General features: G+C 46.6%; 1 protein-coding gene across 1 annotated transcript in view; it reads right to left on the reverse strand.

Annotated features, from left to right (window-relative positions):
• The window catches only part of PCDH11X (protocadherin 11 X-linked), a 1,234,289-nt gene that overhangs the window by 993,634 nt on the left and 213,160 nt on the right, over window positions 1-27,495 (reverse strand). The window contains exon 3 of the mRNA XM_066582088.1: window positions 13,699-16,185. Coding sequence (XP_066438185.1) covers window positions 13,699-16,185 — 2,487 coding nt within the window. The remainder of the gene's footprint in view (window positions 1-13,698; window positions 16,186-27,495) is intronic.

The raw sequence follows: 27,495 nt of genomic DNA on the forward strand, positions 1-27,495 counted from the left end.
TTTGGCCTGTGATTTACAGCGCAGGGCCGCCATGTTCCACTTCTTTAAAGTTGGCCGTACAAGATAAAATATATTAATTCCTTGGCACCGATACAATGTCTCATATGGTTCAATTAAATCAGCAGAATATAAACAGATGACTGGGGCCGGCGTCATATATTCTCATCATTTTACGACGGCGTAAAAAAAAAAATCATGAATCTGAAATATATCAACTGATGATGTTTAACGCAGTGGAACTAATTTACAGCCGTGTATGTGTATAGGATACTCCGGCCTTGATTAATATACTGTGGGATATTCCACTCAGTAAAACACTGTTTTTCCTAATACGCCAAGATGCGATATCTTGTCGGTAATGAAGCTCTAATTATCCGTGGCCTTAATAATATAGATGCCAAAATTAACAAATTGTACAATGGCTCCGCCCACTCCACTCTGCTATTGAGTGGTCATGTATCAAATTGGGTCATTATCAAGATACACTGCTGGATACTTATTACACTTTCCAAATTGGAAAAAGGGGCGTGGCTATACATTTTTAAGGGGTTTAATGGGACTAGTAGATTGATGACTTACCTTTACAATAGGTCTTCAATAGTAGATTGGGGGGTGGGAGGAACCTATTGATCAGCGCTGCGACCTCTTCAATTCTTACCAGGTACAGCGCCATTCATTTTCTAGCAGCAGTGCGTGCTATAGCAGCTAAATGTCATTCACTTGAATAGGAATGAGCAGTACACAGGCTATATGATGAATGAGCGTGACCTCTTTTGCCAAAGTAGAGGTCACAGCCTCTTCAAACAAGCGACTGGTAGGGGTCCTTGGTAGCGGCCCCGCACCAATCTAATATTGAGGGCCTATCCTAAGGATAGGTCATCTATATTTCAGTCCCAGAAAACCCTGTTAATTATAGGGACATTTACAAATGGCATAAATCATGACGTAGTGTATATAACCAATTTGCAGCAAATGCCAAAATTTAAAGCTGTTCGAAAAGATTTTAAAAATGTCTGCTTTCTTCCAAAAACAGCGCCACAACTATATACAGGTTGTAAATAGTATTGCAGCTCAGCCCCATTCCTTAGATTGATGTTGAACTGCAGTACCAGACACAACCAATGGATGAGTGTAGCGCTGTTTCTGAAAAAAAAAATCAACTATCAATTTTTTTAAAGCGACCCTCCAGTTTTAGGACCAAATTCTGTCCTGATAATCTAGGGTGGGCTATATTTACTGTTGTAGCTCTTCTCTTCAGATGTCCTCTGGATCCGCCAGTTTGGGGGCTTTATCATCAGCTGTCTGAGATGGCCACTGCAGTTTTGAAGCTACTTAAATGCACACTGTGCACTGCTGGCTGCTTGGCCTGCATTGATCATGTGAGCATCTCTGGCCAATCAGAGAGCAGATATAGTGCATTGGTAATCTAACGTCATCAATATACTGTGTGGATGAGGTAGTCTGAAGATTGTGTCACCAATCTTGGACAGCTAAAAATGGGACCAAGAACTGACAGATGAAAGGGCAATTGATGCAGAAGAGCAACCCGGTTCCAGGACAAAATTTTGTTTTGAAACTGGAGTGTCACTTTAACCCTGTACAACTCCTTTGATAGACGTGGGCCACTGATTTTTGTTACTATGGTATCAAATAAAGAGCATTATTTTATGTATCACTAATGGAGTCAGATATTTTGTTGGTACAGTCTTAATCAACTTTGGGAAATATCTACAAATGAATAGGATATACTTTTTAGTTAATTTTTAACTTCAGTAGGAACCCTAGATGATTGTTCAGCTTGACCCTGGCTGATATACAAGAAGACAAAAGAGTTCTATAATATATCTTTTACACTATCCTATTAAAATATTACAAAACCTAAAGAGTACGTTCACCTTTGCATAAAATGTTGTACTTCATGCATATAAGATAACAATTGAAGCAGATTTACAAAAACCTTGATTAAAAGTCTACAGCTCCTATACATCTCCATGGCTACAGACTAAAAACAAACCCTTTGATGTCTGATTCTACAGTCATGGATTACTCTAGTTCCCCTGCTAGGCTTTGTTTATAGCTTGATCTTTCAATTATGTACTTCTTTCCTGACTCTAGCTAAACTCTCCATTTGCATCATCACTCAAAAATCACAGTGTGCATAACCATTTGTCAGTGTGGCAGAGGGAGGAGACACAAACATACAAGCAAGAGTAAGAATAGAGTGGAGAAGAAAAAACACAGGGGATACACATTGAGCTCCAAACCTGAAGCTCCACAAGCAAACATAGCAGGGAAAAGGGAACACCCACTGAACTCTGAACCTGCAGTTCTACATGTAAACATAGCAAGAAAAGAGAGCAAATCACTCACTGAGTTCTGAACTTGCAGTTCCACAGGCAAGCATAGAGAAAGAGATGAAGATCCACTGAGATCTGAAACTGCAGTCCCACAAGCAAACATAGGGAAAGAGAGGGAACATCCACTGAGCTTTGAACCTGCAGTTCTACAAGTAAACGTATCAAGGAAAGAGACAAAAACACCCACTGAACTCTGAACCTGCAGCTCCAAAGCAAATAAAGGGAAAGAGAGGGAACATCCACTGAGCTGTGAACCTGCAGCTTTACAAAAAAACATAGCAGGTAAAGAAAGATAACACTGACTGATCTCTGAACCTGCACTTCCACAAGCAAACAAAGAAAAAGAGAGGGTACACCCACTAAATTCTGAACCTGCAGTTCTAAAAGTAAACATAGCAAGGAAAGAGACAAAAACGCTTACTGAACTCTGAACCTGCAGTTCCACAAGCAACAGGGCAGAGAAAGCAAGTCTTGAAAATTGTAGCAAAAAGAAGCCAGACAACAGTACAATATAACAATACCATCTCCACGTACACAGAAAAACAGCTAAAATAATTCATTTTTTTCCATTGCAAAGGTGTACTCAGAGAAAGTTCAGCTTCACAGGGAACATCCACTGTGCTCAAAACTTGCAGCTCCACAAGCAGCTAAAGCAGAAAGACCAGGCCTTGAAAATCAAGAAGCAAAGCAAAAATTAGCCAACAACATTATAGCTACCTGTACTACTCTAACTGCAGAGAAGCACAACAAAATGGCTGTTTCAATGGTAAAAGCGTACATACCAGAAAATAGCCCACAGTCTGTCTACACTAGGCTCCCAGGTACTTGTAATATAGTACATTTCACTTCATGGGTTGAAGCTTACTTTCTTAAAATTTTCAACTATTTTCAGCAATTCTTAATCACACCACATCAATAAATCATCTTTGATACTCTATATAGTACAGAAAAAAGTGAGAATGTTTTTGCCCCAGCGTTCAATTACTTTGCGTTATAAAAATGTTACATGGGAGAGATTTCATTATTGCTGGTAGCCTTGAGGCCCTTCCAAGAGATTGAGATATCAGTTCCCTGTAAATATCAGCTACAACCTGCCTGATATATCCCGGCCCAATATGAAAATCAATATAGTGCTCCGCGTCTAATGCAGTTTCCTTGGGGCTCACGTGTTACCAATGATATATGAAGCTGGGATGTCTAGCGGTAGTCAGTTCTGTCAGTGATGGGGTATATAAATGCATCTGTAGATGTTAGTATCTGCAGGGAACCCATATTTACTTATATGGTGATGGATAATCACAATCGCCATACGGCTCCTCTCAGGCTTACGATGGGGGGGGGGGGGGAGGGATTCTCCTCATTCAGAACGCATTGATTTTTCTTTTTCCTTTATTAAACATATGAAGAAAAAAGAGAGGTGTAATGACTGCCCAGAGCTGAGGGCTATGTCCAGCAAACGCCATGTAGCTGCCATCCGCTGAAGAATTTCCATAACAAGAAGCCGTGGCGGACTGGAATGTATGATATGTTCAGGCTGAAAATTAGCAGTCAGGGCTCAGGGTATACATATATTTTATTAAAACCATGGTTTCAGGGGTACAGAATAATGACATACTTTCACTTGGGGGACAGGATAATGACACACTGACACTTGGCGAACAGGATAATGACATGCTGACACTTGAGGAACAGGGTAATGACAGGCTGATACTTCGGGTACAGGATAATGACAGGCTGATACTTGGGGAACGGGAAAATGACACACTGACACTTGGGGGACAGGATAATGACACGCTGATACTTGGGGAACAGGATAATGACAGGCTGATACTTGGGGAACGGGAAAATGACACACTGACACTTGGTGGACAGTATAATGAAACGCTGACACTTGGGGGACAGGATAGTAACACTCTCACACTTGGCGGACAGGGTAATGACACACTGATAGTTGGGGGACAGGATAACACCATGCTAATACTTGGGGTACAGAATAATGACATGCTGACAATTGGGGGACAGGATAATGACACGCTGATACTTGGGGGACAGGATAATGACACGCTGACATTTGGGGGACGGGATAATGACAGGCTGAAACTTGAGGGACAGGATAATGACATGCTTATACTTGGGGAATGGGAAAATTACACGCTGACACTTTGGGAACAAGATAATGACACGCTTACACTTGGGGGACAGGATAATGACACGCTGACACTTGGGGGAACAGAATAATGACACGCTGACACTTGGGGGACCGGATACTGACACACTTACACTTAGGGGACAGGATAATGACACGCTGATACTTGGGGGACAGGATAATGACACGCTGATACTTGGGGGACAGGATAATGACACGCTGATACTTGGGGGACAGGATAATGACACGCTGAGACTTGGGGGACGGGATAATGACAGGCTGATACTTGGGGGTACAGGGTAATAACACACTGATACTTGGGGGACAGTCTAATGACACGCTGATAATTGGGGGACAGGATAATGACACGCTGACACTTGGGGACAGGATAATGACACGCTGATACTAGGGGGACAGGATAATGACCCACTGACACTTGGGGGATAGGATAATGACATGTTGACACTCTGGTTGTAGGATAATGACACGCTGATACTTGGGGGACAGGCTAATGACACGCTGATACTTGGGGGTACAGGGCAATAACACACTGATACTTGGGGGACAGTCTAATGACACGCTGATAATTGGGGGACAGGATAATGACACACTGACACTTGGGGGACAGGATAATGACACGCTGACAATTGGGGGACAGGATAATGACACGCTGATACTTGGGGGACAGGATAATGACACGCTGACACTTGGAGGACAGGATAATGACACGCTGATACTTGGGGGACAGGTTAAATACACGCTGATACTTGGGGGACAGCATATTGACATGCTGACACTTGGGGGACAGGATAATGACCCGCTGACACTTGGGGGACAGGATAATGACACACTAACACTTAGGGGTACAGGATAATAACACGCTGATACTTGGGGGACAGGATAATAACACGCTGATACTTGGGGGACAGGATAATGACACGCTGATACTTGGGGTACAGGATATTGACACACTGATACTTGGGGTACAGGATAATGACACGCTGATACTTGGGGACAGGATAATGACACGTTGATACTTGGGGGACAGGATAATGACACACTGACACTTGGGGGACAGGATAGTGACATGCTGACACTTAGGGGACAGGATAACGACACGCTGATATTTGGGGGACAGGATATTGACATGCTGATACTTGGGGTACAGGATAATGACACGCTGATACTTGGGGGGCAGGATAATGACCTGCTGACACTTGGGGGACAGGATAATGACACACTGACACTTGGGGGACAGGATAGTGACATGCTGACACTTAGGGGACAGGATAACGACACGCTGATACTTGGGGTACAGGATAATGACACGCTGATACTTAGGGTACAGGATAATGACACGCTGATACTTGGGGTACAGGATAATGACACGCTGATACTTAGGGGACAGGATAATGACACGCTGATACTTGGGAGACAGGGTAATGACACGCTGATACTTGGGGGACAGGATAATGACACGCTGATACTTGGGGTACAGGATAATGACACGCTGATACTTAGGGTACAGGATAATGACACGCTGATACTTGGGGTACAGGATAATGACACGCTGATACTTAGGGGACAGGATAATGACACGCTGATACTTGGGGGACAGGGTAATGACACGCTGATACTTGGGGGACAGGATAATGACATGCTGATACTTGGGGTACAGGATAATGACACGCTGATACTTGGGGGGCAGGATAATGACACGCTGACATTTGGGGGACGGGATATTGACAGGCTGATACTTGAGGAACAGGATAATGACATTCTGAAACTTGAGGAACAGGATAATGACATGCTGATACTTGGGGAACGGGAAAATGACACGCTGATACTTTGGGAACAAGATAATGACACGCTTACACTTGGAGGACAGGATAATGACACACTGACACTTGGAGGACAGGATAATGACACACTGACACTTGGGGGACAGGATAATGACAGGCTGACACTTGGGGGACAGGATAATGACACGCTGACACTTGGGGGACAGGATAATGACACGCTGACACTTGGGGGACAGGATAGTGACATGCTGACACTTAGGGGACAGGATAACGACACGCTGATACTTGGGGGACAGGATATTGACACGCTGATACTTGGGGTACAGGATAATGACACACTGATACTTGGGGGACAGGATAATGACACGCTGATACTTGGGGGACAGTTTAATGACACGCTGATACTTGGGGTACAGGATAATGACACGCTGATACTTGGTGTACAGGATAATGACATGCTGATACTTGGGGTACAGGATAATGACACGCTGACACTTGAAGGACAGGATAATGACACACTGACACTTGGGGGACAGGATAATGACACGCTGATACTTGGTGTACAGGATAATGACATGCTGATACTTGGGGTACAGGATAGTTACATGCTGACACTTGGGGGACAGGATAATGACACGCTGACACTTGGGGGACAGGATAATGACACGCTGATACTTGGGGGACAGTTTAATGACACGCTGACACTTGGGGGACAGGATAATGACACGCTGACACTTGGGGGACAGGATAATGACCCGCTGTACTTTCACTAAACAACTGTAAGGATTAGGCCAGAAACGTATGGGCACATGTGCTAATATGCTCGCCGCTGTGGAGTGTATTAGCAAATGAAGCAGGATATGTTTTGGGTTTTTTTTGGACTATTCAAACTCTGCACAAAAAAAAAACGGGAAGATGGGTCCTATCTTTATATTATTTATATCTCGTTATTACTACGCGCGAGAATCCCAATATTAAAATGGTTTTGTTTCGTCTTGTTATGCGGTTGTGATTTTCAACACAGCCATCTGTTTAAGCCATTAGTCTGTAATTTGCATTGGACACCACACGGACACGCATCCATGTGCTCCCCAACACCCTGGACCGCGGACATTGCTCCTCTGATTCTGAGCCATGAATCAGACCAGAAGAGGATATGCAGTGATTTTCATGCAGACTGTGAATACCCTAATGGGCTAATTGGTCCAAGTGGCATCTGTGAAATATATGGACAGCACCAGCCGTCTGAATGAGAGAGAATCCAAGATTTCTAAGATCTCCGCTGGGTCCACTGTGGAAGGACTCATCTCCATCGGCTCACCTCCCAGCCCCACAGTCTATATACTGGAGTCCAGGTAACCGTGTGCCACCCAGTGACCGCCATAAATCTCTGCTTTCTCAGAAGATCAATATCTTCCATGCGGAGCTCCAAACTGGAAGCTTTCCTTGTGCTTTAAGAATACAATTAATAGCAGCCTTGACATGAGCCTATAAAATAAAGCACTTGGCAATGCAACATCCTAGCTGAGCGTCCATCACCGAGATGCATTGTATACAAATGAACTCAACGACCCTCAACGTCTTTGCAGCCTTAATATCTGGAATTTCTTGTAAAATATCTACAAGAGCGGGTTACAAATGTGCGCCGGCCGCATGGAAAGTAACACTGATTGCTCTGTGCTGGAGTCACTGAACAAACAGCGTCCGCCGCCTCCCCGGACCGACTAATGCAGTTCACTATACTATGTAATGTATAATTAATACCGCCAGCTACGGCACTAATACACTCCATGCAGCTCTGTAAGGTTATAGCAAGGTTACTTTGTATGCATGGGACAGATCTACTCCTAAGTAGCCATCACCGTGCCATTTTTGTATCTGGGATGTCATTTACTATGAGTTGAGTTCATACAATCAGACAGAACAATCTTTTCCATCTTCTCATTTGCAGCATTTAACAGAAAAGTAATAAACTCGCAAATCGTATTCCTGTGTTACAAGTGTCCCCTCGCAGCAAACTAATATGCACTATATTGACAAAAGCATTTGGCCACTCCAATCCTGTGCGGTCAGGTGATGTAGAGCATTAGGTATAAAGGAGAGGATCCCACATCATATCCCAATACAGAAAACATCAGATGCACCCAGGTGTAGAGCTGACAACGGGGTCTGGAGGGGGATGTCACCTGGTGTTTAGCTGACAACGGGGTCTGGTGGTGGGATGTCACCAGGTATAAAGCTGACAATAGAGTCCGGCGGGGGGATGTAATTTGGTGTAGAGCTGACAATGGGGTCTAGTGGTGGGATGTCACCAGGTGTAGAGCTGACAACGGGGTCTGTTAGGGGGAGGTCACCAGGTGTTGAGCTGACAACGGGGTCTGTTAGGGGGAGGTCACCAGGTGTAGAGCTGACAACGGGGTCTGGTGGTAGGATGTCACAGGTGTAGAGCTGACAATGGGGTCTGGTGGTGGGATGTCACCAGGTGTAGAGCCGACAATGGGGTCTGGTGGTAGGATGTCACAGGTGTAGAGCTGACAATGGGGTCTGGTGGTGGGATGTCACCAGGTGTAGAGCCGACAATGGGGTCTGGCGGTGGGATGTCACCAGGTGTAGAGCTGACAACAGGGTCTGGTGGTGGGATGTCACCAGGTGTAGAGCTGACAACAGGGTCTGGTGGGGAGATGCCACCAGGTGTAGAGCTGACAACGACGTCTGGTGGGGTATGTAACCAGGTGTAGAGCCAACAACGGGGTCTGGTGGGGAATGTAACCAGGTGTGGAGCCAACAACGGGGTATGGTGGTGGAATGTCATCAGGTGTAAAGCCAACAACGGGGTCTGGTGGTGGGATGTTACCAGGTGTAGAACTGACAACGGGGTCTGGTGGGGGATGTCACCTGGTGTTTAGCCAACAATGGGGTCTGGTGGTGGGATGTCACCAGGTATAAAGCTGACAATAGAGTCTGGTGGGGGGATGTCATCAGGTGTAGAGTTGACAATGGGGTCTAGTGGTGGGATGTCACTAGGTGTAGAGCTGACAACGGGGTCTGTTAGGGGGAGGTCACCAGGTGTAGAGCTGACAATGGGGTCTGGTGGTGGGAGGTCACTAGGTATAGAGCTGACAACGGGGTCTGGTGGGGTATGTAACCAGGTGTAGAGCCAAAACGGGGTCTGGTGGGGTATGTAACCAGGTGTAGAGCCAACAACGGGGTATGGTGGTGGAATGTCATCAGGTATAAAGCTGACAACGGGGTCTGGTGGTGGGATGTCACCAGGTGAAGAGCTGACAACAGGGTCTGATGGGGGATGTCACCAGGTGTAGAGCTGCCAATGGGGTCTGGCGGTGGGATGTCACCAGGTGTAAAGCTGACAATGGGGTCCGGTGGAGGATATCACCAGGTGTAGAGCTGACAACGTTGTCAGGTGGTGGGATGTCACCAGGTGTAGAGCTGACAATGGGTCTGGTGGTGGGATGTCACCAAGTATAGAGCTGAAAATGGGGTCTGGTGGGGGAATGTCACTAGGTAGAGAGCTGACAACAGGGTTTGGTGGTGGGATGTCACCAACCAATCAGTACGGGGCATCACAGCTTCTCGACCTTCCAGAGTCCACTGTTGGCCATGTTATTGGGAGATGGAGACCATCCGGTGTGTGCGGTAAACTGACAGAAAGCAGACAATGAAGCCTTGAACAAGCTGTGAAGACATCACATTCATTGTCTGCCCTCGCTCAGGAGGTTTTACAGGTCACTTGAACATCCATTAGTACCAGAATCCTCTGTAAGATGAGCGACTGCACCCAACATCAGAGCAGTGGATGTACAGTGGTGCCTGCAATCGTGCTTGCAGTGACCGACTGTAAGTGAGTGGAAGCAATTATTGTGGACAGATTAATCACACTACACCATCTTCTGATTGGATTGCTACACTTAGGTGTGGCAGTTGTCTGGAAAGCGGTTTCTACGCCACTGTATTGTCCAAACAGTGAAGTTTGGAGGAGATTCTGTTATAGTGTGAGGGGGGTTCTGCTGGGATGGACTGGAGCCATTGGTTATAGTGAAGTCCACCCTCAATGCCAATGGGTAGACAGACATCCCAGCCAATGAAGCATCACCTAGCCTGTGTCAACAATACTCTGGTACAGCTCAGTGTCTCTACCAACATGACTGAGCTCCATGTCACTCAGCATGCAGTGTTGAGCAATGCCTGCAAACTTCATTGCCTGGCCCAAAGTCCAGATGTCAGTCCCGAGCATCATCCAGCATCTTTGGGATGAACAAGAACGCTGTATCCATGCACGCCAAACAACCCCCTCACCTCCCATCACTATCTGAAACTCTCCTGGAGGAATGGAGGCAAATCTTTCCATACATCTATGGGAATTTGATGGAAAGTGGACACGGAGGGTTACTGCAGCCAAAGGCTGCCCAACAAAATATAAAAAAATGGGAATAGAATATTATTTCATTACCTTCTATGTGCCCCAATACTTCGGTTAACATAGTGTATGTAGATGGAGGGTAATGGGGGATATAGAGGTTCTCCGACATCTACACATCACAGTCAGAGGTTTTCCCTGTATTCACAATACATTGATAATGCTATAATGCACATGGTTCTGTGTTAATTACAATGCAGTATTTTGCTTGTACAGTAGCCCAGTGGGTCCTACAGAACACACACCAACACTTGTCCTGTCTCACCTGTCTGTGTGCCGTCCATGGACACAGAAGGTGCCATCTGTAGGAGAGACCCTATTTCTCCCCTTCTCTCCACTAAGCCTAGAGCTTAGCTCTTATGTCAGCTGGTGTCCTATTGGCTGATATTCAGCTTCAATCTCACTGGTGCAGAGTCCAAGGGCGGAAAAGTCACAACACAAGTCCCTATGCAAGAGTGGGAGGAGTCCAGAAAGTGCAGAAAAGAAACAGAGGAGCTAAAATGGACAGCGAGCAGTTAGGCAGACTCAGCCAGGTGTGAGAGACAAGAGGTTGCAGTCAATCGAGTCGGAGAGGAGGGGGAATGCATACAGAAGCAAGTCAGCAGTGCATCATGATTTCTCCCAAGGTCGAGTGTGGTGTGAACCCACTCCCTTGGCATACCACAGCAGAGGGAATGAGAGCCTTTCTGAGGTTGGCCTTCTACTAACAGTGAGTCCTAGCTACCCGATGAACTCAAAGCCAGGATTAGCCTTACAGCAACTTTGCCCTCTGCTTCATCTTCACTTCACTAAACTCAAATCAATCCTTCAGCTAGAACAACTAGTGGGGACATTGTCTGTCAAGTCAGTTCAGTAAAGGAGAAAAGAGAGCATTGAAGTCAGGTCCTAATCAAGTTAAAGGTTACTGTATTTCTCATCGTGTTCAATTGCCTGCCTACTACTGCAACTGCATGCACCTTTTCAAAGTACCTTTGTGGAAAAATGTGAATTCAATTATACTGCAAAATACCAAAGTCAGTAAATCTGTGTACTCCTAGATTACTAATTTACTACTGTACTCGACTCATTTATTTCATCGTCTTTTCACCCCGAAGGGTCCAGTTGGAGTACTGGCATCACCATGGCAAAACAGGCCTTCCTGTCACCTGTACTAAGGTACGTTCTTTGAGTCGCTGCTCGGCTGTTGCACTTGTTTCGCCTCCCTGGTTCTCATAATGCTCCTTTGCTATTAAACTCTCTTCACAAGAAATCACTCAGCTTTGCTGCGTCCCCTATGGGCCCTTCAGGATAGGTTCACATACGTAGAAGTTGCTGCTAAAAATTCCTGTAGCAAAGTGTGCAGTTTTTAGTGTAGATTTGCTGCTGTGGATTTTCCTGCACTTGCGGCTTGCAGGGAAACCACAGCAGAATTCACAATACCATTTAATGCAGATTTATTGCAGATTTTTACTTTTCCATTGAAGTTAATGGAAAAATTTGCAATAAATCTGCAACTAAATAAAACTAACATGTTACAGATTTAAAAATTGGCACTTGAGGTTTTTTCCACTTGTCTGCAACTGTATTCTGCTGCAGACGTTTTAGGCACAAGAGCACCATAAAAATCTACAGCGCTTCTCATCCGTCTAAACGTACCTTTATTTGATGCAGATTTTGTCACAGATATTGGTGAGGATCTGCAGCAAATTTCACCCTTTCAATAAAATTCCAATTGAAAGAGTGAAATCTGCTGCAGATCAGCTGCATGAGAATGCAGGCTTAGGCTTTATTCCCACGATCGCATATATGCCGCGAGTTCATTTCTGGCATCCTGAGGTTTTTGACAGAGTGAGGATTTTCCAGGGTGTTGCGTATTTTTTTTGCTAAAAACAACACTCGTGGTCGTGTAAATGGACGAGAAAACGCTGCCCATGATCGCGGAAAAATGCCCATTCAGGCACTTATATGGAGCAGGTATGAAAACGTAAAAACACTGTCGCCGTTTATGCGCCCGAGGGAAAGAGGCCTTACAGGACAAGTCACTTTCATTAAGTATGACATGGGTAGAACTACCTGGTAGCAGCAAGTATAGCAACTGCTTGGGGGCCCATCAGCTTAGAGGGCCGTTACCATTGATGGAAGGGAAGAGTTCCAATGCAAATTTCAATGCAAAGGACTATCATGCGCCCCACATTGCATCTTTTTCTGAGACTGCACTTCATTTCTGAGTAGTGAGGGGCCCTGCTGGCTGCTGGGCCCCGGAGCAGGTGCTACATGTACCTTGGTGGTTGCATCCATAGTGCACATCATAAAGAGATCCATCTGAGAGCAACATTACAATAGCTGATCTAGTACAAGGTGACGTCAGCGTTGAACGGCGACCGCTTTTTGTCCCCATCTAGACCGAGTCTGAACAATCTAATGTGCAGCAAGTGCCTTGCTCTGATAATGCTCCTTTATGAAAGGAGATTGGAACCTACTATATTCCTATCCACACCTTCTGTTCCTTAAGAAAGCTGGCCTGCTTGTGAAGGAAATGCAATAAGGCTCAGTCCAGCGGAAGCTGCCGTTCCATTACCATTAAGACGCACTTATCAGATTCTGCACAGCTTTATTGCTTTGCACCTGGCCCAGATGACAGAGTCCTACGCATACAATCCAGTTACTGGCCTAACATTGTTTCTTCGAGCTCTGAAAACCATCGTGCAGGACTCTACGGCAGAGAGCTGCATTGCCATCTACAGGCCAGAGCAACCACAATGCTCAATGCTAATTATTCAGCTTTGCAGTTTGCACCAGCCTGAAATTCTGAGTTCTAGCACTGATGAATCATTAGATGTCTGTGTACCAAGCAGTGACTATTTCTTTGGTTTCTAATCTGGGTCAACAAGATGTTAAACAGTAAGAATCAGGAATCAGAAGAAACAGAAGCTGTGAAATTCCACAGAAAACAAGGATACAAAGGAATTTTTAAATTACCTGTCGTGTGTGGATGGGGCCGGGTGCCTTGAAGCCTCCTTGGCAACTGCACTCCGAGACACTGTAAGGATCCGAGCTGCTGGAGGAGCACTTGGACAATGAGTCACAGCCCACAACAAATGTGTTGTCAAGTGGTAGTTCCTGAATGACATGGTGTTTTTTAGGAGGAACTGGTGTCTCAGGCTTTATCTGGAAGGTGGGTTGCGGAGAAGCGGACTTGTAGTGCTTGGCCAGATCTGGACTGTCGGGTTTGAATGTAGTCGGAGTGGTGCCCCAATTGTATTTCCCCATAGTTTGCTCTTCTAGCTCCACTGGGATGTCCAATGTGCCATTGATGTGTTCATGGGCAGGATCCTCCGTTTTAGATTCTTCTATCGTAACGAAATTGAGGAGGAGGTTTTTTGGAGAACGCTTCTTCTTCTTCCTCTTTTTCTTGATTTGCCTGTTTTCTTGGTTTGGAGAAACCCATTCCCCACTCTGCTTGTTCTTCTGAACCACTTTGTGGCGTGGGGTTTGGCGGCAACGTACCAGAGCAGTGACAAAGATGACCAAGATCACGGTCATGGTCCCCGCAATGATAGCAATGATAATTTTGACATAGTCGTTGGTCTGTGGAGTGATCTCTCCATCTCCGATGTTCTGTCCAACCGGTGTTTCCATGTTTCTTCTCACAAGTTCTTGAACATAAGATCCGTTTGTGATGGTTTCATTGACGAACAAATGTACCAGAGCAAGAGTGTGAAAAGGCTCAGGCTTCCCCGAGTCATTTACTTTGATGACGAGTCGGTGTAAGCCATGATCACCAGCAAGAATTTTTTCCTTCAAGCTAATATTTCCACTCCTTTCATCAATGGTGAATAAACCCCTTGGGTTTCCTCCTACTATGCTGTAACGTAAGTCGGCATTAATCCCGGTGTCATTATCCACGGCAAAGACTTTGGTTACAACAGAGCCAGGGTTGGTTGACGTTGGCACCAATTCATATGAATAATTAGTGGATGGGATGACAAATACTGGCCGGTTATCATTGACGTCCTCAACAAATATGGTCACTTTGACTGTTGAAGACTTTTGAGGTGTTCCTCGATCAACTGCTTTTACTTGAAAGGTGTAAGAACCTTGTTGCTCCCTGTCAAAGGTTATATTTGGTTTAATGACGCCTGTATGAGGGTCAATTAAAAAATTATCCCTTGCGTTCAGTAGTGAGAGAGTAAATTCAGCGTTCTCCCCTATATCTTCATCCGTTACCGTGATGAGACCAACGGTGCCATAAGTTGGTAGATTCTCCGGCACATAAAAGTTGTATTCATTATGGGTGAACGAGGGACTGTTATCATTTTGATCAAGGACTGATAAGGTCACTGTGGTATTGGTTTGTAGGGAAGGCATTCCATTGTCCTTAGCAATCACTGTAAAGGTATATCTGTCTTGCTTCTCCCTGTCCAGTTTCCTGACGGCGGTGAGAATACCTGTCCGCCTATCAAGGTTAAATATGGTTGGGGCATTGGGGCCCAGCATATAACTGAGCTCAGCATTGCGCCCACTGTCTGCATCGGTTGCACTGATTTTAGTCAGCTCTGTGCCAGGCGGGTTGTTTTCAACAAAAGATAGACCAATGACTGGAAGAGTAAAAACTGGAGGATTGTCATTCTCATCCTTGACTTTGATAAGAAGCATAGCGGATTGGTTGAGGGGTGGCTTTCCAGAATCAGAGGCAACAATTTTGATTGCATATTCCCTTGTGGTTTCATAATCCAGAGGGGCCGCGGTCTCCAAAAGAAACTGATTGTCAAACACTGGTTTTAACCTGAAGGGAACGTCATGGTCTGTGAAACAAGTCACTTTGCCATTAAGGTCGGCATCCTTATCAGTAACCGTGATCAGGGCTATTTTTGTATTAATTGGAGCCTTCTCGGATATTTGCACAGTTCCATTGACAGGGTTTATGATATACCTTGTATCGATCGACGGAATGTTATCATTTATGTCTGTGATGTTTATGGTAACGGTGGCCCGAGATGGAGTTGAACTCCCATCACTTGCTAAGACTGTCAACTTATGGTAGTGAGATTCTTCACGATCCAGGGGTTCTTTAACTGTAATTAATCCAGTATTGTTATCAATAGCAAAATGGCGCCTGGCAAGGTTGGAGATCTGGTTTCCAAAATAAAAATGAATCTTGGCATTGGAGCCAAGGTCGGCGTCAGTTGCATGAAGTTGTGTCACCGAGGTCCCCACCGCTGCATCTTCTGGAATATTCACTTCAATGTCTTTATCCTTAAAAACAGGACGATTATCGTTGACGTCGGTGACCGTAACTTGTAAAATTGCTGTACTCGATCTCGGAGGGTTCCCACCATCTTCTACTTTAATTTTCATGACGTAGGTATCCCTCTGCTCTCTGTCCAGACTCTGCTGGACAATAAGTTGGGGCCACTTGTCTCCTTCGGGAGTTTCAATGACATCAAGTCCAAAGACATTTTGGCCCTAGAATAAAAAAGAACAAACACACAATAAATATTTGTTTGCAAACATAATCAAAAAGTATCAATTTTGTAACCATTCAGCTATGACCTTTTATTAGTAGAATTCATTGCAGTACCTATAAATACTTGATGGTTATGACCCAAAGTGGCCAATTTTAACATGACCTATACATCTCATGAATGACATTATATAGCCTGACTGACTTTTTTTGGATATAACAGCGAGATTGGTTGGTTACCTTGGCAACTGCCTAAGGATCTGACAGCTAAGGGGGGTTTAGGCCCTTTATCTAAATCACGCAAAAGACCCATGCATGAAATGGACAATGGTATTCCAATGAGATCATGGGTTATCCACAAATTGACTTTTATCATCTATCCAGAGGATAGGTGATAAAAGTCTAATTAGTGGGAGGACAAGACTTCCATCGATTCTGAAAACAGGGGTCCTCTTCTCAGTGTGGCAATCATACATGGGTGGTGCCGCTCCATTCATTTCCATGGGACTGCCAAAAATAGCTGAGTACAAATGCTCAGCCTTCTCTGGCAGTCCTATTGAGGATGAATGGAATAGCGTTGCGGGTGCACGACTGCTGCTGCATTCAATCCCTTCCTCACTGTGAAGTCGGGGGGGGGGGGGGCGGTGAGCCTACAGTGAAGAGGAGAGGTGGACATGGGACCTCTGTTCTCAAGATTGGTCGTGGTCTTACCAATGATATCTCTACCAGTCAAAGTTGATTTTGGAGCAACCCCTTTAAGATTGGCCACACACATCAAATTTTAATTGGACACATTATGGTCAATCAGTCATTTGTGGATCATTCATACTGCAGTGGTCACATTACAATGTTACACAGTTAGATGCTTCAAACCCTCCAAAAAGATACATTTATGGAAACGATAGATTTGTTATACTTTGTTTGCCCAAACAGGTGTGGTGATAAACTGTGGTCTGTTTCCTAGGGAAACCATAAGGACTTTGAAGGCCACTTCGTGAACGACTGACGAAAACAAAAAAAAAAACAACTCAAAAATTATACAAAAACAGCAAAACAAAATATTGACAAAGTTATTTGGCTCCTTATATAAACTGTAGCTGTGAAATTGTGTTGACGTGGAATTAACTCTGGAAGCTAATGAGTAGGTCCCCCGGGTACAGTCGCCCTGGGGGGCTGATTTGCTCCCACCTCTCTACTTTCCACACTTCTCGGTTACACTCCTGCGCTGCTATGCATGTGAATAAGCATAATTACATTATCCATTCCTTAAAGCGGGTTAAGCTAATAAATTAAATACACTTTTAGAGATGTTAATCTAATTTTCTAACCCAGATGGGTCCGCGCTGCCAGTAAGCATGAAAATAAATTCCCAGAAAATATATTAAAAACTGATTAACTCGAGAAACATCTAACAAGCCGACTGGCGGATGCCAAGGAGAACCCTCCGTTCCAACCGGTTTGTGTTAACTCGCAATTTATTTAGCAAAGCACGTTACAAAAAAGTTCATTACAGCATCTTCTCATATGAACGCAAGTTTGGATAGTTACCATGCAAAATTTGCCCTGGTGGCACAAATGGGAATGATTGGCATTTGTCTCAAAGAACTTACCAACTGGTCCTAATTTAGTATGGCCCATACATTTATTACATGGAACTACTATATAGTAATCGTATGGCAAAATATAGTAGTAAGAGAGTTTATGGGACCGTTGCAGCATTTGAGCATTATATGGCACTGTTATGTGTTTGCTGTATATGACTATTTCATTGGCATTGTCTGGTGGTATTACGTTGGCATGCTCTGGTATTGTTATCTCAGGACACTTAGTGGTCCATTGTATGGCACTATTATGCAATCACTATATAGGAAAATTATGTAGGGGTTCTATGGGACTGTTATTTGGACACTATATCGCACTTATATGCACAGGGCGATTGAAGAAATCCAGGGGGGAAAGGTTAGATCCCAGGGCCAATGCAGGGGATCTAAAGCTATACTTACCTGTGTCACTCCTCCTGAGCTCTGCAGTTGGCGCCACACTGATCACTTGATGACTTCCAGACGGAGCGATCACGTGATTCTGGAGGCCAATCCATGGCCTAGGTGTTACCTGGAAATCAGTGGAGGACCAGTGCAGTGTGGACTGCAGAAGCCAGAAAAAGTGACACAGGTGAGTATAGCTAGTTTTTATCACTTTTTTTTTTATTTTTAATGATGATAAAGGAATTATTACTAAATGGGGCCATAGGGGGCATTATTACTAAATAGATCCAGAGGGGCATTATTACTAAAAAGGGTCATGTGGCGCATAATTTCTAAATGGGATCATAACTCATAAGGAATATTATTCCTAAATACGACCATGAGTGGCATTATTTTTAACGGGACTATAAAGGGCATTATTACTAACTGGGCCATAAGGGGCATCAATATTAAGTGGGGGCATAATGGAGCATAATTACTGGGGGGAACAAATAAGGCATTGTTACAGAATGTGGGTATACAATATAAAGCCACTTTGAAATATTTTTCCAGGGCCATTTTGGACGCCCAAACCGCCCTGCTTATATGTCTTAACTATATGGGATTATGATATATGAACCATATAGAAATATTATGTGGACACTGTATAGTACTGTTATTGCATCCCAGTAGGACATTTATGTGTTCATTGTATGGCACTGTTATATAGTCATCGTATGGCAGATTGATGTAGGGATTTCATGGGACTGTTATTAGAACACTTTATGGCACTGTTATGTATTCACAGTATGGTAGCATATACTCTATCTTATGTTCGTACTGTATGGTATTGACATCTGATTACTGTATGGAAGTATTGTGCAGGTACTAAATTGCATGGTTATTGAGAAATGTGTGGCGGTATTATTAATGCGCTCTATGGTAGTATTACTTAGGTGGTTTCCTCTGACCCATTAGTGAAGGCAGCGGAGCCAAGCTGATATTTCGCTACCCTGTCCCATTAGCAGCAGCAGGGGTGGCCTGTGTGCTACCTGCACCCTATGAGTGGGCTGCTGCGTCTTACATAGTCTCAGGCTGGATTTGTAAGAACATTTACATTGTGAATTCTTACAACAAATAATTGGTTTTCGTGTAGCGAGGAGACATTTTATTTTTACGATTCCTGATTTTTTTCAGCTTTTTATTGGCAGGATAATAAAACTTTCTCAATAGAGTTTGCAGTTTGTACAAAAATCTACATTATGCAAATCAACTGTGGAAGGTATATCAAATTCTCTCAAATGTTTATCGTGTCGGCTGACTAATAGTGACAGATCCACAAACTCCACATCCAGTGCATCCTCATGAGAGCTCAACATTTAACCCCCAATCACACTGTTTTCATTATCCTGTACTGTGACATCACTCTGTTTATTATCCTTGTACAGTGACATCACTGTGTTTATTTCCTCTGTACAGTGACATCACTGTTTATTATCCTGTACTGTGATATCTCTGTGTTTATTATCTCTGTACTGTGACATCACTGTGGTTATTACCCATGTACTGTAACATCATTGTTTATTATTAGAGATGAGCGAACGTACTTGTCCGAGCTTGATGCTCGTTCGAGCATTAAGGTGTTCGAGATGCTCGTTACTCGAGACGAGCACCACGCGGCACTCGACTCCATTACATTTCCTTCCCTGAGAAATTTGCGACCTTTTCTGGCCAATACACATGCATGGAAGGCATTACAACTTCCTCCTGTGACGTTCCAGCCCTATCCCACCCCCCTGCAGTGAGTGGCTGGCGAGATCAAGTGACCCCCGAGTATTTAAATCTGCCCCGCCCCCGGCTCGCCACAGACACACGCTAAGAGAGATCAGGGAAAGTGCTGCTGCTGCTGTAGCTGCTATAAGGAGAGTGTTAGCATCTTCAAGAACCACAACGGCCCATCTTAGGGCCACAGCTCACCTAGTGCATTACTGTTGGGGCTGCTGTGAGCAGTTTTGCACAAATTTTTTTTTAATGTATATCGGGCGTGCAGGCTGTAGCGTTCTCAGGCTGCAGTCTGTACTTGAGTATAGGGGCAGTATTGGTTAGACAGGGACAGTGGTATTGTAGAATCCTGTCTACAAGTACCCCAACGGTTCTTCTTAGGGCAACCTACGACCGTGTGCATTTAACTCCGTGGTTGCTGGGAGTTGTAGTACCTCTGTATTGCACAGCCTAGCCTGTGTGCAGCCTTCATTTAAACATTTTTCTGTCCACACTTTGCGTCGCCTCAGTTCACTCTGCCTCTAAGTGTACGCCAAGAAACCACACATTTTCTACAACGCTCTGTTATAAGTGTGCTGTCTCAGAAGTTCACGGTCTGCCCGACGCCCATAGATTGAAAGTGCAATACACACTGCCTAGCCTCAGCCTGCATTGCAGAGTAAAATAAGGAGATTTTTTAAAAAATTCCTTTTTACGGCTAACGCTTACCCAGTGCATTTGCCTGCGTGGCCTGTGGGACTTCACGTCCATCCAAACTGCATAGTTCACAGCCTAGCCTGCGTGCAGCCTTCATTTAAACATATTTCTGTCCGCACTTCGCGTAGCCTCACTGCAGTCTGCCTCTAAGTGTACGCCAAGAAACTGCACATTTTCTACAACGCTCTGTTATACGTGTGCTGTCTCACAAGTGCACGGTCTGCCCGACGCCCATAGATTGAAAGTACAATACACACTGCCTAGCCTCAGCCTGCATTGCAGAGTAAAATAAGGAGATTTTTTTTTAAATTTGTTTTTACGGCTAACGCTTACCCAGTGCATTTGCCTGCGTGGCCTGTGGGACTTCACGTCCATCCAAACTGCATAGTTCACAGCAAGGCCTAAGTGCAGCCTTCCTTATAATTTATCTCTGGCTTCATTTTGCATTATATTACCGCTGGCAGCCACCAACTGCGTGGCAATAATTCACAAACATTTTTACAACGCTCTGTCTCTGCTCGATTCTTAATCCAGCATGCTGAGGGGTAGGGGTAGGGGCAGAGGGCGTGGACACGGTCGAGGAAGCGGAGTCCCAAGTGAGGGTGTGGGCATAGGAAGAGTTCCTGGTCCAGGTGAATCGCAGCCAGCTGCTGAGGGAGTAGGAGAGAGGACAGTTTCTGGGGTCCCCAGCTTCACATCGCAATTTTTGGGTCCATGTCGTAGACCTTTATTAAAAAATGAGCAGTGTGAGCAGGTCCTGTCGTGGATGGCAGAAAGTGCATCCAGCAATCTATCGACCACCCAGTCTTCTACGCCGTCCACTGCTGCAACTCTGAATCCTCTGGCTGCTGCTCTTCCTTCCTCCCAGCCTCCTCACTCCATTACAATGACACATTCTGAGGAGCAGGCAGACTCCCAGGAACTGTTCTCGGGCCCCACCCAGATTGGGCAACAATGGTTCCTCTCCCACGGGAGGAGTTTGTCGTGACCGATGCCCAACCTTTGGAAAGTTCCCAGAGTCCGGGGGATGAGGCTGGGGACTTCCGGCAACTGTCTCAAGAGCTTTCAGTGGGTGAGGAGGACGATGACTATGAGACACAGTTGTCTATCAGTGAGGTAGTAGTGAGGGCAGTAAGTCCAAGGGAGGAGCGCACAGAGGATTCGGAGGAAGGGCCGCTGGACGATGAGGTGACTGACCCCACTTGGTGTAATAAGCCAACTGAGGACAGGTCTTCAGAGGGGGAGGCAATTGCAGCCGCAGGACAGGTTGGAAGAGGCAGTGGGGTGGCCAGGGGTAGAGGCAGGGCAAGAGCGAATAATCCACCAGCTGTTTCCCAAAGCACCCCCTTGCACCAAGCCACCCTGCAGAGGCCAAGGTGCTCTAAGGTGTGGCAGTTTTTCACTGAGACGGCGGACGACCGACGAACAGTGGTGTGCAACCTTTATCGCGGCAAGATCAGCCGGGGAGCCACCACCACCAGCCTCACCACCACCAGCATGCGCAGGCATATGATGGCCAAGCACCCCACAAGGTGAGACGAAGGCCGTTCACCACCTCCAGCTTGCACCACTGCCTCTCCCCTGGGCCCCAACCTGCCACTGAGATCCAACCCCCCTCTCAGGACACAGGCACGACCGTCTCCTGGCCTGGACCCACACCCTCACCTCCGCTGTCCTCGGCCCCATCCAGCAATGTCTCTCAACGCAGCGTCCAGCTGTCGCTAAGAGAATCGTTGGCGCAAAAGCGCAAATACACTGCCACGCACCCGCACGCTCAAGCTTTAAATGTCCACATAGCCAAATTGATCAGCCTGGAGATGCTCCCCTACAGGCTGGTGGAAACTGAGGCGTTCAAAAACATGATGGCGGCGGCAGCCCCGCGCTACCCTGTCCCCAGTCGCCACTATAATTCACGGTCCGCCGTCCCAGACCTGCACGACCTCGTCTCACGCAACATCGTACGCGCCCTCACCAACTCGGTTACTGCCAAGGTCCACTTAACAACGGACACGTGAACAAGCACAGGCGGGCAGGGCCACTATATCTCCCTGACGGCACATTGGGTGAATTTAGTGGAGGCTGGGACCGAGTCAGAGCCTGGGACCGCTCTGATACTAGCCACCCTCAGAATTGCGGGCCCCAGATTGGTGCTGGTATCTGTGGCGGTGTATGCCACCTCCACTAAACCTTCCTCCTCCTCCAACGCAACCTCTACCTCGAAATCAAGATTTGTCACCAGCAGCACGTCGCCAGTAGTCGGTGTCGCGCGGCGCGGCAGCACAGCGGTGGGAAAGCATCAGCAGGCCATGCTGAAACTACTCAGCTTAGGAGATAATAGGCACACGGCCCACGAACTGTTGCACGGTCTGACAGAGCAGACCGACCGCTGGCTTGCGCCGCTGAGCCTCCAACCGGGCATGGTCGTGTGTGACAACGGCCATAACCTGGTGGCGGCTCTGCAGCTCGGCAGCCTCACGCACGTGCCATGCCTGGACCACGTCTTTAATTTGGTGGTTCAGCGGTTTCTGAAAGGCTACCCACACTTGTCAGACCTCCTCGGCAAGGTGCGCTGGGTCAGCGCACATTTCCGCAAGTCCAACACGGACGCTGCCACCCTGTGCACCCTGCAACATTGGTTTAATCTGCCAGTGTACTGACTGCTTTGTGACGTGCCCACACGGTGGAACTCTACGCTTCACATGTTGTCCCGGCTGTATGAGCAGCGTAGAGCTATAGTGGAATACCAACTCCAACATGGGCGGCGAAGTGGGAGTCAGCCTCCTCAATTCTTTACAGAGGAGTGGGCCTGGATAGCAGATATCTGCCAGGTCCTTGGAAACTTTGAGGAGTCTACCCTGATGGTGAGCAGCGATGCTGCAATCATTAGCGTCACCATTCCCCTGCTATGCTTGTTGAGAAGTTCCCTGCAAAGCATAAAGGCTAATGCTTTGCGGGCGGAAACGGAGGCGGGGGAAGACAGTATGTCGCTGGATAGTCAAAGCACCCTCATGTCTATATCTCAGCGTGTGGAGGAGGAGGAGGAGGGGGAGGAGCCTGAGGAGGAAGAGACAGCTGGGACGACTGCAGAGGGTACCCATGCTGCTTGCCTCTCATCCATTAAGCGTGTATGGCCTGAGGAGGAGGAGGAGGAGGATACTCAAAGTGATCTTCCTAGTGAGGACAGCCATATGTTGCGTACAGGTACCCTGGCACACATGGCTGACTTTATGTTAGCATGCCTTTCTCGTGACCCTCGCGTTAGACGCATTCTGGCCACTACGGATTACTGGGTGTACACACTGCTTGACCCACGGTATAAGGATAACCTTTCCACTCTCATTCTCGAAGAGGAAAGGGGTTTGAGAGTGATGCAATACCACAGGGCCCAGGTGGACAAACTGATGGTAAACTTCCCATCTGACAGCGCTAGTGGCAGAAGGCGCAGTTCCGATGGCCACGTAGAAGGGGAGGCGCGGAGATCAGGCAGCATGTTCAGTGCAGGCAGGGGAACACTCTCCAAGGCCTTTGCCAGCTTTATGGCTCCCTAGCAAGACTGTCTCTCACCTCCCCAGTCCAGGCTGTGTCGGAGGGAGCACTGTAAGAAGATGGTGAGGGAGTACGCAGCCGATCGTACCACCATCCTCCGTGACGCCTCTGCTCCGTACAACTACTGGGTGTCAAAGCTGGACACGTGGCCCGAACTCGCGCTGTATGCCCTGGAGGTGTTGGCGTGCCCTGCGGCTAGCGTCTTGTCAGAGAGGGTGTTTAGTGTAGCTGGAGGAATCATCACGGACAAGCGTACCAGCCTGTCAACTGACAGCGCCGACAGGCTTACACTCATAAAGATGAACAAAGCCTGGATTTCCCCAGACTTCTCTTCTCTACCAGCGGACAGCAGCGCTACCTAAAGACCTTTGTCAAACTGTGTATGATACTCGTCCTCCTCCTCCGGCTCCTCCTCCTGAAACCTCTCGTAATCACAGCGAATGGGCAATTTTTCTGTGGGCCAAAAGGCTCATATAACTTTTCTAAATAATATTTATCTGTTTCAATTCTCATTAAAGCGTTGAAACTTTCACCTGAACCAATTGTTTTTTAGACTGGGCTGCCTCCAGGCCTAGTTAAAAATTAAGCCACAGTACGCTAAGCGATTAATGGGTTTCACCTGCCCTCTGGGTTGGGCATGGGCAATTTGTCTGGGGTACATTTGTACTGTTGGTACACCAATTTTTCGGGCCCTCGCCTACAATGTAATCCAAGTAATTTTTATGGGCTTCACCTGCACTCATGGTACACCACTGTGTCTGGGGTTGGCCTACACTTGTGCTACAGAAATGTAACTCTGTTCTGCCTACCTATACTTCTGCCACAGTGATGCTACAGGGGTCTGACTATATGTCAGCAACAGAAATGTTACTTCGGTCTGCCGATACTTCTGCTCCTGAAATGTTACCTTGGTTGGTGTATACTGTTACTACTGTAATTTTACTAATACTGGGCTCTGCCCATAATGCTTCAACGGAAATGTTACTGGGGCAGGTCTATACTGCTATAACAGAAATGTAACTAATAGTGGGCTCTGCCCATACTGCTTCTACGTTAATGTTACTGGGGTCTGACTATACTGCTACTACTAAAATGTTACAAATACTTTGCTCTCCCTACACTGCTGCCAGGGAAATGTTTATCTGCTGCTTTGCCCATACTGCTTCTACGTTACTGTTACTGGGGTCTGACTATACTGCTACTACTGAAATGTTACAAATACTTTGCTCTCCCTACACTGCTGCCAGGGAAATGTTTATCTGCTGCTTTGCCCATACTGCTTCAACGTTACTGTTACTGGGGTCTGTCTGCACTGCTGGAACTGAAATGTGACTGGGGCATGTCACAACTGATACTACTGAAATGTTGCTGGGGTCTGTGTATACTGCTGCAAATGAAATGTTAGTGGGGTCTGTGTATACTGCTGCCAATGAAATGTTACAGGGGTTTGTGCATACTCTTACCGCTGAAATGTTACTAATTCTCGGCTCTGCCTATACTGCTGCTACTGCAATGTTACAGGGTAGTGGAAATGGAGGCTTCCCAAAGACATGATGGTGACGAAGCTGCGCTACTAGGTTCCCCAGGCGCGACAACTTTTCAGCGACGCGGTCACTGGGAAGGTGCATATAACCACGGACAAGGGGACAGGACACGTACTGCCTCAAAAACATCCCCGTCCTCCTCCTCCAACAATGAAAACATTCTTGGCCGAAGCCCACCTGTATTTAATTTGACGTTAGCTCTGCTGTCCAGGGCACTGCAATGGGATCTATTTATGTACCGCCGGTGGGTTCCAGGGAGCCACCCATGCTGTCCGTCCACACGGACTTCACATAGGGGATTTGTACCTGCCTGTGTCTATGTATTAAAAACCCCGGTCAGACTGGGGCATGCAGTGTGGGCCGAAGCCCACCTGCATTTAATCTGATGTTACCTCAGCTGTGCTGAGCAATGCAATGGGATTTATTTATGTACCGCCGGTGGGTTCCAGGGAGCCACCCATGCTGTGGGTCCACAGGGACTTCACATAGGGGATTTGTACCTGCCTGTGACTATTTATTAAAAACCCCAGTCAGGCTGGGGCATGCAGTGTGGGCCGAAGCCCATCTGCATTTAATCGGACGTTACCTCAGCTGTGCTGGGCAATGCAATGGGATTTATTTATGTACCGCCGGTGGGTTCCAGGGAGCCACCCATGCTGTCGGTCCACAGGGACTTCACATTAGGGATTTGTACCTGCCTGTGTCTATGTATTAAAAACCCCGGTCAGACTGGGGCATGCAGTGTGGGCCGAAGCCCATCTGCATTTAACCTGACGTTACCTCAGCTGTGCTGGGCAATGCAATAGGATTTATTTATGTACCGCCGGTGGCTTCCTGGGACCCACCCATGCTGTCGGTCCACACGGAGTTGTAACTGCATGTGTCTACTTATAAAGAACCCCAGTCTGACTGGGGCATGCAGTGTGGGCCAAAGCCCACCTGTATTTAATCTGACGTTACCTCAGCTGTGCTGGGCAATGCAATGGGATTTATTTATGTCCGCCGGTGGCTTCCTGGGAGGCACCCATGCTGTGGGACCACACGGACTTCACATTAGGGAGTTGTACCTGCCTGTGTATACTTATAAAATAACCCAGTCTGACTGGGGCATGCAGTGTGGGCCGAAGCTCACCTGTATTTAATCTGACATTAGCTCTACTATCCGGGGCACTGCATTGGGACAAACTACAGGAGCAATACAGCGCTAATGAGACGTGCACAGCTACGCTAACATAGGAGTCCGCTGTAAGCCCGCGATTGCTGAGGGTTTGTGCAGAGGCCTATCTCCTGGGTGCAGTGAAAGTCCGCTTCCTGCCTAGAATTGCTGAATCTGTGGGCCGAGGCCTATGCCGTGGGTGCGATGCAAGTCTGCCATGTTTGGCCGCTCAGATCAATTTTTTGTTCATGTCTTGAGTTTCCTAGGACCCACCTATGCTGTTGGTGCTAACTTAGTTCCCATCGCAGTGTTTGACCTGTCTGGCACAAAGACACTGACTGACTTGGGTAGGGGGCAGAGCGCTGACGGCTTTCCCCTTGCAGTGTGGATTGATCTATGCGACACCTTGACAGAATGAATAGTGTGTGGCACATGGATTCCCCATTGCTATGCCCACGTTTGCAGCTCCTGACAGAGGTGGCACAGGATTGGATTTCTCATTGCTTCTGTACAGCATTGTGGGCTATCGCCCCGCCCCTTTTAAAGAGGGTCGCTGCCTGGCCCTGCCAACCCTCTGCAGTGTGTGCCTCCGGTTCCTCCTCATGGCAGACGCACTTATAAATA

Source organism: Eleutherodactylus coqui, chromosome 10, assembly GCF_035609145.1.
Source record: "Eleutherodactylus coqui strain aEleCoq1 chromosome 10, aEleCoq1.hap1, whole genome shotgun sequence".
Classification (NCBI taxonomy): Eukaryota; Metazoa; Chordata; class Amphibia; order Anura; family Eleutherodactylidae; genus Eleutherodactylus; species Eleutherodactylus coqui.